The 10,000-nt window shown below is 45.4% G+C and overlaps 1 protein-coding gene across 1 annotated transcript in view; it reads right to left on the bottom strand.

Moving 5' to 3' along the window:
- Shc (SHC-adaptor protein) overlaps positions 1 to 9,545 on the bottom strand; it is a 291,472-nt gene extending 281,927 nt beyond the window's left edge. The window contains exon 1 of the mRNA XM_076198803.1: positions 9,325 to 9,545. Coding sequence (XP_076054918.1) covers positions 9,325 to 9,382 — 58 coding nt within the window. The 5' untranslated portion in view covers positions 9,383 to 9,545. The remainder of the gene's footprint in view (positions 1 to 9,324) is intronic.
- Between the last annotated feature and the right edge of the window lie 455 nt (positions 9,546 to 10,000).

The following is a 10,000-nucleotide window of genomic DNA, read 5'->3' on the forward strand; positions in this document are numbered from 1 at the left end:
TTGCAGTTTCCTTCATTCTTATGTTCTTACGGCCGATCGGCCATCTAGCGCAGGGGGTCCTGAACGGCGAGGCGAGGGCTAAGCACAGGAATACTAAGATTAGCGAGTGCTGCTGTGAGCAGCGGCGGTACAAGGCATCATCGGTGGGACGGAGCACGACGTGTCCCCGGTTCGAACCCTGGCGTGGGTGTGTGCGACTCCAACAGACTGCAGGAGGGGGGTGGGGAAGGATAACTCTTACTTAAGATGATTTTCACCACAAACACAATGCACACAAAACTTCCAAGGCAGTCAACTCCATCGGGGTAAGTATTCAAAGCGTAGATGGAAAGAGAAGATGAACACGGGTACTCCCGGACATAAGATCAGTACATGAGTGAAATAAATACTGGATCTAAGTACACAGAATACACGCACGCGTTCTCGGAAAAAAAAAAACACTCATGCAGGGACAAGGAATATGAAACAAATACAACTCAGAGGCCTCTTCGTGCAGGTTATCAACATCGGCGGGAGCCGTGCAAGGAGAGGAAGATAACCAAGGCGCGCAGTTATCGGGAGGGAGGGACGGAGGCAGGCAGGCAAGCAGGAGGAGCCTCGGTTTCACCTCTTCATTATTTTCCATATCCCTTTTTATTGACCTATTTTTCTTTTCCACCTCTAAGGAGTCGCGGCAGTCGCACCTATTGTCGTCACCATTTTCCTTACGGTTTTCTTCCCTATCTGGTCTTGAGACGTCAGCATAAATAATTAGGCCTATGAATGTTGTGTGCTCCCCAGTGCCTTCACATATCCTGGCTCATGACATAGGATTCCAATTTAGGTAAACACTTTTGACAATATAGGGTCGTCCCGTACCGCGCGCGCGCCTCGATGGTGACCGCAATTCAACTATTCTATTCAGCCACGGGAAATCCCGCCCCCCTCCTCCTCCTCCTCTGCCCCTAAGTCACCAGAGTAGATCGATTATTATCACATGTTGCTTGCCAGACGACGACTCCCTTCTCGACAGAACTCGTGGCCCCTTCACCTTGACAGGACTTGTTTGGACTTCCCCTCCTCGTCGTTCCCATCCCGATCAAAAGCCGCGCTTTCAAGAGGAAAGGGAAATGACGCAGGGAAGTGTTCCGGGGCCAAGACGACACACAGCGGGCATCCGAATTTGACTCTCAAGATATCTCCCGAGTATGCAATAATGCTTCCGTTGTTGTTTGCTCATGAAAATTTGATGATTACTATAATAATAATAATAATAATAATAATAATGATAATAAATAATAATAACAACAACAATAATAATAATAATAATAATGCTAGCAAAAATACACAAATCCTTTGGCCAAGGTTTAGTCTTGGTAATGCCAAACGATTATATTCAGCTTTGGATAGGCAGATCTTGCTGTCCAGAAAAGTGTTTACGATGACCTCCAAACGTCATTTTTTTTAACGATGTTGGTCAAACCAACATCGGAGGTCTTTATTTAGCGTAAGCTAATCCGGTGGCCGAAGGCAGCAGCAGCAGCAGCAGCAGCAGCAGCTACGGGGCAGGACTTTGTGAACATCCCAATGTTGTAGCACACATAGCTCTACAAGCGCCAGGTAAGGGGGCACCGGGGGAGGGGGAAGGGGCGGACACTCGGATGGGAACATGTGAGATCAATAGAAGCGCAGGTAAACGGAAGGAAACTGTGGTAGGACCAACGGAGGCGGAGGAAGAGGAGGAGGTTAAAGAGGAGAAAGAGGAGGAGGTGGTGGGGGAAGAGGGGAAAATAAGGTGGGGAGAGGGAGGAGGAGGAAAGGGAGAGTGATAGTAAGAGGAAGAGGAGAGGCGCAAGAAGAAAATGGGAGAGGGAGGAATAGCGGGAGGAAGATCAGGAGGAAGACGAGCAGCAGCAACAGCAGCAGCAGCTCAAGGAAGGGAAGGATCATAAGAGAGACGAGAAGGAACAGCAGCAGGAGGAGAAGGGAGAGGAGAGGAGGAATGGGAAAAGGGGAGGGGGCAGGAGGAAGAGGAGGAGGAGGAAGAGGAGGGAGATCCATGTAGTCAAGGAGAACCACGTCAACATTACATGAACTTCCTGCCCAAAGACGGAAAAGTGGGAGTGGAAGAGGAAGGGGAGAGGGAGCGAGAGAGGGAGGTGAAATATGAAAAGAAGAGGGTGGGGAGGAAGAGGAGAAGATGGCAGAAGGAGAAGGGAGAAAAAGCGAATGAAGAAAGAGGGAGAAGGGAAGACGAAGGGGGGGGGGGTCGGAGAATGAAGGGGACATGGGGAGAGAAAATGGTGAGGGGTGAAGGGGAGAGTATGGAGGAGTGGGAAGCTGAAAACGAGACGGGGAAGGGGAGGGGCAAGGGGCCGAGGAAGGGAATAGGGAAAAGATCGGGGGAGGGACGGGAAAGGGAAAATTAAAAAAGGAAAGGGAGACAAGGAAGGGAATATAATTTTGGGTAAATGTGGGCAGCGGTGGGGTGTGTGGGGAAGAGTACACGCCAAAAAAATTATACATGCACTCATAAGACAAAAGTAAGGGGGTCACAAATGCACATTTCAGCTGAATTAAATCCCTCCCTCGCCCCCTCCCCTCATATACACTCCAACATCTACTTAACGGCCAGTTTTCATCTCCCATAAGTTTTTTGTTATCAAAATTTGTCGGTTATCAATACAACCCTCGTATTTTAACCCCATTCATTCTCTACTACAACCTTCCTACTATGACCTCTTCATACGTGCATTCGTTCCAATTCAACTTTACTATAACCAGTACAACAGCTCTATTACTAGTATTAGTACAACCACTGTCACGACCCACCTATGGGCCAAGTTGGTCACGACACTTAAAGAGAGGAGAAAAAAAACAAAAAAACAAAAAACATGCGCAGCTCGGACAATAGTAAAATAGACACAAACAACATAAATGAACATATAATAAGAAAAAATAGCAATATATATTAATCATTGATAGTGGTGTAGACGAGTCTTGATTCTAGTTAGAAGTCGTACCAATGGAAAGTAGTCTGGTTCGATCTTCAAATCTCGGGAACAAATATGCTGTTTGAGAAGCTGATGCACGATAACTTCCGGTTGTCTGGAACACGTAGGAGATTTGTTGATGTTTCTTAGTCGAGAAATAACTGAGTGTAGAGTCGCACTTAGCTCCAGTCCAGCAGCAGTCTGGAGATGTCAGAAACAATTCGAAAAAAAAAAGCTCTGCACTTCACGTTAAGATTGCGTAATGCAATCGTAGAGGTCCAAAGGACTTGTTTAGTTGAGTTATCGTAATCGACGAATGTTGAAGAAAAAAAAAAGCGTAGATTCAGATGAACCGTGGGCGTCTGAATCTTTTCCTGTCTCTGCTCTGTTTGGATCTCCGTTTTGATTCTCTCTCCGTAGTCGCTCTCTGCCCGACCTTATACAGCCTGGGAATGGGTTATTACGTTTCCTAAGTGCCAAAACGTACTCAAACATGGTAGATTAGCCACCTGCAACCAACGTTAAAAGAACATGTTTTCGTGCCAAATTATGTAAAGTTTCTGAGCTTGGTGTCATTTGACAGAATGTATTAGAAGCGCGCCCCAACAGACGGGTATTGCGCAATGGTTTACTTTAAAAAATGCATATTATGAAATACACATATTACGATATATACAATTTCTTCCCATAGTGGCAATATTAACATTGCCAAAACACAACATATATTCACGCATTGCGTGCTTTAAAAACACATCAGGAGACTTTATTCACGCAAACACGTGACACACCACAACCACAATTTTTTATTCACGCTAAGGCGATAAAGAACCCCGGCACAAAGACCACAGCCCTTCCACCAGGAACCAATTACAAACGACCACAATCCCTCCCACTACCACCATCAACTAAGTACAAACTACCACAAACCCTCCATCCACTTTGACCACACCCCAACTAAAGCCACCACAGTCTGTCCATGTCCACCACAACCCCCACTATCAACGCGCAGCACCTTCCACCACGGGCACGACCCAGCGATAACCCCCTCCACAACCTCATGCCTACACTACAAACAACTCCGAGCACCGCCACTTGCCCCCATAACCCCAACCGTCACGAACAACCGTTGCTGTAGGAGCTACCGTGTTGATTGATTTTATTAAGTACATGACGGAGTGTCGCTTCGCGCGCCCTGGCTCAGGTCTGTTCTAAAGATCGCTTCCTGACTGCCCAACAGTCAGCTCGCTTGCTCTCTCCAACACCCTTCTTCGCTTGGGACCCCAAAAGTAGGCAGAGAAGAATGCTTAAGAGTTATCTCTATAGCCTGTTTTCTTGTTTTTTTCCCTAGCGTAAAAAAGGGAATATAAAGATGGAGTCACTCAGACAAGAGTGACGCCCTAGTATTATTAAGCCATCTCTCTCTCACGGAGGAAGAAATATGAAGACGCGAACTCGCAAGAAACTCACTTTCCTTGAAGCTGTCGTTCGGAAGTGTGTCGTCATCGCGACGATTTTATTCAGCCAAAAAGAGAAGCTTCCTTTGTAAAACACTCACTCAAGTGTTTTAATCTGGTTAGCGCCTGGCAAGCCTCATTTCACTCGAAGAAATAGCCCGCAATCAAAAGGGCCTTTTGGAACCTAACAACATCCATGGAGCCCTCGAAGCCCTAGAAGGCGCCTTTCTAAAAACTTATTTCTATGTCAATATTTTCTACTGCTTCTTTGCAAAATATTTCTGAGGTTTCGAGTACTTCGTTATTTGTCTAAGACAACGAAAAACATATGAGGCATTTGGCTGGCCCTGAAACCATCACTGATGACGAATGTGAAGCCATACAGCCGTTACGGCCCGCACTTGTCTGAAAACATCGTGAGTTGTTGCAATGCCGAAACACTCAGCGACTGCCGCTAAGTTCAGCCTAACCCCACTGGACATGAAAGCATCGAGTATATATGAGGAGCAGGTACCATCTCGAGGAAAAGCACTCTTAATGTCGGGCACGACTTGGAACCTGGACACTTCGAGTAGTACTGCAAGGTACTATTTCGATTCTGAGAGCATCGAATAATGCAACCGCAGGATAACATTCCCATGTCGAGTCTAAGGGTGAAATTGAAATAAAATGCACAGTCGCCACCGATGGTTTTTTTCTAACTTTAAGATTGTTTTTATCAGACCTGTTGAAATGAAGATTATTCATCAAAAAACATTCTACTGTATAACAAGAAACATACTTAAAAGTGTAGCATGCATTCTTCAAGGGCAAGAACACCTTTGATGTTTACTCAAAACATTAAAAAAAATCATCCATAGTCTCCCTTTGTCCATTGTAGTCTACTGCCTAATAACATTTGTTGCCCAAACATAACTAGTTTACAAAGTTACTGTGCGCTCATTTACGTATATATCTATTTACTTGTCATTTTGTACCAAGACACGTCATGGACCAAACGATGTACTGTTGTTACTGTCTTCCTACTGACGCTCACCCACACCTGTTCCACACTCGACAATGCAACCACCGACCAGCGAGCCGATTCTTTCATGTTACAGGATGGTACCGCGGGAATGGCGACCAGTGAAATTTGCAAGAATCTGGGTCAGTACATACATATACATACACACACACACACATACACACACACACACGCACACACAAGAAAATATATCGTATGTCATGAGACTACCCACCTGGTAGAGGTGATAATGATGATCATAATATTAATGAAAAGAGAGGAGCTCCCCATACAATAAGTGTGCGGCCGCAGCCTCGTCACAGACAATAAAATCCATCGCCGCTCTGATGAAAGGAGGAGCGGGAGGGATGGAGAAGGTAAGACTATCTGCACACTGAACAGGAGAGAAACGTGACTTGTTACCAAGGTCGTGTGCAAAATTAGATAATCTTTTCAGATACGAGGGAAGGAGAAGGAGGAAGAGGAGTGGGAGGAGAACGGAGAATACAGAAAGAAGCGAAGGCGAAAGGGGACAAAATGGTAGTGATGGTGTTGGAGATGGTGGTGATAGTGGTAGTGAATGAGGAAACGAAACGAAACATATACGCTGGTATATTTTAGACACAGTTTCTCTGTCTTGCGCTGAACTCCATGGCAAGGGCTGTCGACCCAAATCGAGGCCACAGCGAGTGGCAACAATCACTGCCTGACAGACTGGTTGTTTAGTTCAGTACTTCGAAACGTGAATATTAATTACTACTCCCCCAACCCCATCATCACTACCGCGGCGGATCACGCTGTGGTAAACGCGCTGCCCTCTTACCATATAATGAACCAGGACCAGGGTCACGCATATTTCTTCTATGATAAAGAGAAAAAATTACATTCAAAGAACAGTGTTCATCATTTTGTTTCTGCCATCCTCCCTTTCTGCTGACCTCTTCCTCCTCCTGTAATGGTGCCATATCTACCTTGTTATCTTTTGACTCCAACTCTTCGGCATGATACCGCATCCTAGGATGGAAGCGCTGGTTAACCTAACCGCACCCTCCAGCTGCCCAGCAAAGTCGCCTGGCTTTCACCCTAACAAGCTAGAGAGAGAGCCACTTCACTAAAGATGTTACCTAAAATGATCTGTGCAAATGGGGCTTAGTGTGATGACACTGCACATCCGAAAACAGACACACACAAACACACAAATGACAAGAACCAAACATGAAGCGGAGGAAAAAATATTGGAGGAGGAAGAGGAGGAAGAGGTTTGGGCAAAAGCGTTCGGACAAAGTGCAGGAAAGGAGATAGTTATGTTATACTGGAGGAGGTGGGAAGATCAAAGGGGAGGGGAGGAGAAGAAAGAGGTGGGTGAGGAGGAGGGTGAAGAGGGGAATAGGGAAAGAGGAGACAAAGAATTGACGGAGCAGGAGGGAAGGAAACAGGAAAAGGAAAAGAAAGAAATTAAAGAGATGGAGAGGGATGAGACAATAAAGAAGTGAAGGAGAAGGAGAAGATGAGTAGGAGAAGGATGAGGATGAGACAGGGAATTAGGAAAAAGAAATGGCGAAGAAAAAACTGAGAAAAGGAGGAGGGGGCGGACGAGGAGGAGGAGGAGGAGGAGGAGGAGGAGGAGGAGGAGGAGTGTCCGTGGCAAAGGAGAGTGTGAATAAGGTAATAATACTTCCTCAAGAAGAAACTGTATTGCTCGCAGTAAAAACATGCGAGTATGTAAGAGAGAGAGAGAGGTGGGGATGGAGTAAAGGGGGGAGATAGAGAGAGGGGGTGGGAGAGAGAGAGAGGTAGACGGAGGTGGAGAAACAGAGGGAGGGAGAGAGGAGAGGTGTGTAGGGGTCGTATGCCAAGGCCTACCAGCAGCAGCAGCAGGAGGAGGAGGAGGAGGCCACCACAGACGGCGCAGGGCCAATTGTATGACGCACGCCTAGAGAAACGCAAAGATTTACTCCTACTTCTAAGGCCAACTTGTTTCTGCGCAAATATATATTCTAAACACACACAATTACATACATTTTTTTTTTCTATCCATTTCCATTAGTATACAGTGGACTTTCTTTTTGTCTTTGTCTTTTTACTGCCCATTTAGATTAGTACGCAGGCAGCAGAATCCAAGTTATAATACACACACACACCACACACACACACACACACACACACACACACACACGCACGCACACACACACACACCGGTGGCGGATTGGTAAAGCACTGGCCTCACAAGCCAGAGAACCGGGGTTCGATTCCCCGGTCGGGCGGAGACAAGTTGGGTTTGTCTCCTTTCACGTGTAGCCCCTGTTCACCTAGCAGCGAGTAGGTACGGGACGTTAGTCAAGGAGTTGTGACCTTGCATTCCCGGTGTGTGGAGTGTGAGTGGTCTCAGACCTACCCAGAGATCTGCTAATAATGAGCTCTGAGCTCACTGCCGTAGGGTGGTGTCTGGCTGTCTCGAAAAGAGGCTGCAGCAGATCCGAGGTGAATACACGCACAGTCTGGGAGTCTGGGATCCATATCGGAAAAGTGTAAACACCAGACTCATTTCAAGGGTTTATTTGCCCGACGTTTCGATTCCCGTCCAGGGACAACAAATGAATTGAAATTTCTAAGGGTGTGATCTTGAAACAAATGTAGCAAAATAACATCAGTATGTAACACAAACGTAGAAACACCAGAACAAACTCCAAGTACGCAAACGGGGAAGGTGAACGACTAATGTCCGCAAGGAAGGAAGGAAGGAAGGGGGAACAAAAGGAAGAAAATTGTCTTGTGTTTTTTGTTTTTGTATACGATGCCCCCCCTTTCTGTGAATCTCACCAGGATTTGATCTGCTTTTACAATTTATGTTTCCTTCTTTGCGACCATACATATGATCCACAGGAGGCATTTGTCCGACCTCTATTCTCCAAGGTGGTCTTCCAGTGTAGCTTTTCAACTTCCCCTTTCCAGGGTTTATTCCTCCTTTTTCAGTCCTGAGTCTTTTTCCTTTTCTCTTCTTTTCTTTCTATCTTATGTTGTTTCTAGGTGTCTGATTGTAATTAACCGTTTGTACTTGAAACCATTTTCCTCCTTTTGTTCCCCCTTCCTTCCTTGCGGACATTAGTCGTCCACCTTCACCGTTTGCGTACTTGGAGTTTGTTCTGGTGTTTCTACGTTTGTGTTACATACTGATACTATTTTGCTACATTTATTTCAAGATCACACCCTTAGAAAATTTATTTTATTTGTTGTCGCAATTTTATGTTAATCTAATTTTATTATTGTAAACTGTACTGCTTTGTATATATGATTGAGAGTGTGAACCTTTCCCAGATATACCACATTGACCATTTATATCTGAGTTCACGATTCCTGGACAGGAATAGAAACGTCGGTCCCCTTGAATTGAGTCTGGTATTTACACTTTTCCGATATATATGAATATGTATACATATATTCATATATATATATATATATATATATATATATATATATATATATATCAAATAATTCCGACTGTCGTCCCCGGATTCGAACCAGTCTCGTGAAATCACGGCGCCATCGTCTTACCGACTGAGCTATTGAGCCTATAAAATTTTCAAACCTGGAAGTTAATCTACTTCCCGAGGAACTAAGTCGACTGCCGTCCGTACTTTATTTATAAAAATAATGTCCGGCCGGTGCGCGTTGGGCGTGAGACGTTGGCGCCGTTATTTCAAAAGCCCGGCTCGAATCCAGGGACGACAGTCGGGATTATTTGATCGACATCACCGTCACTGGTGACTCTATTCAGATATACATATACTCGTGTGTGTGTGTGTATATATATATATATATATATACATATATATATATATATACATTTATATATATATATATATATATATAAAACAAGCCTAGCCGATCCACGAACCAAGCAGGAGTTTGCCCAACCAACGGTGCTCTCTGCGTGATGCGGAATTCCAAACCATAACTGGACGAGGCAGAATTACTCTTCTGTACTTGTCGCCGAGCAGTAGCAGGAGCCAGCGTGGATCTCCGGCCGCAAACGGAACGGCGCGACGGCAGACGCGTCCTCTATGTCACACTCACAGCCTTCCTTGTTGGCTTCCTCTTGTGGTGGCCGGCAGAGGCACGAGAGAAGAGTCCCTAATTCGTAGAGTGAAGCACGAACGCACAATCTTACCTGTGGAAGAAAAAAAAAAGAACTTGTATATATTCACACACAAACACACACACACACAATATATGTGCTCCATGCAGTGGATATCTTAGGGACTTTATTGACATCACTAGTGACCAAATCCTACAGCATCCAAAATGACTGGAGAATAATTTCCGTAAACAAAATGGAATACTTAACAATATCTACTATCACACCCTTCTGCTACTACCCTCCTGAAATATTTCCTCTATCACTTTTACGACGACACCGGCCCTTGTGTTGACTTCTCCAAGCACCTCCAGTCCCAAGGCCGGCCCTTTGATGAATTCAGCCGTCCAGCATTACCCAGCATCAAGCAAGTCATACGACCATGGAGGAGTCGATCGAAGAAATGGTGACGACTGATCCCCCCCCACACACACAC

This window comes from Oratosquilla oratoria, chromosome 15 (genome assembly GCF_046742065.1).
Source record: "Oratosquilla oratoria isolate Oo_2021 chromosome 15, ASM4674206v1, whole genome shotgun sequence".
Classification (NCBI taxonomy): Eukaryota; Metazoa; Arthropoda; class Malacostraca; order Stomatopoda; family Squillidae; genus Oratosquilla; species Oratosquilla oratoria.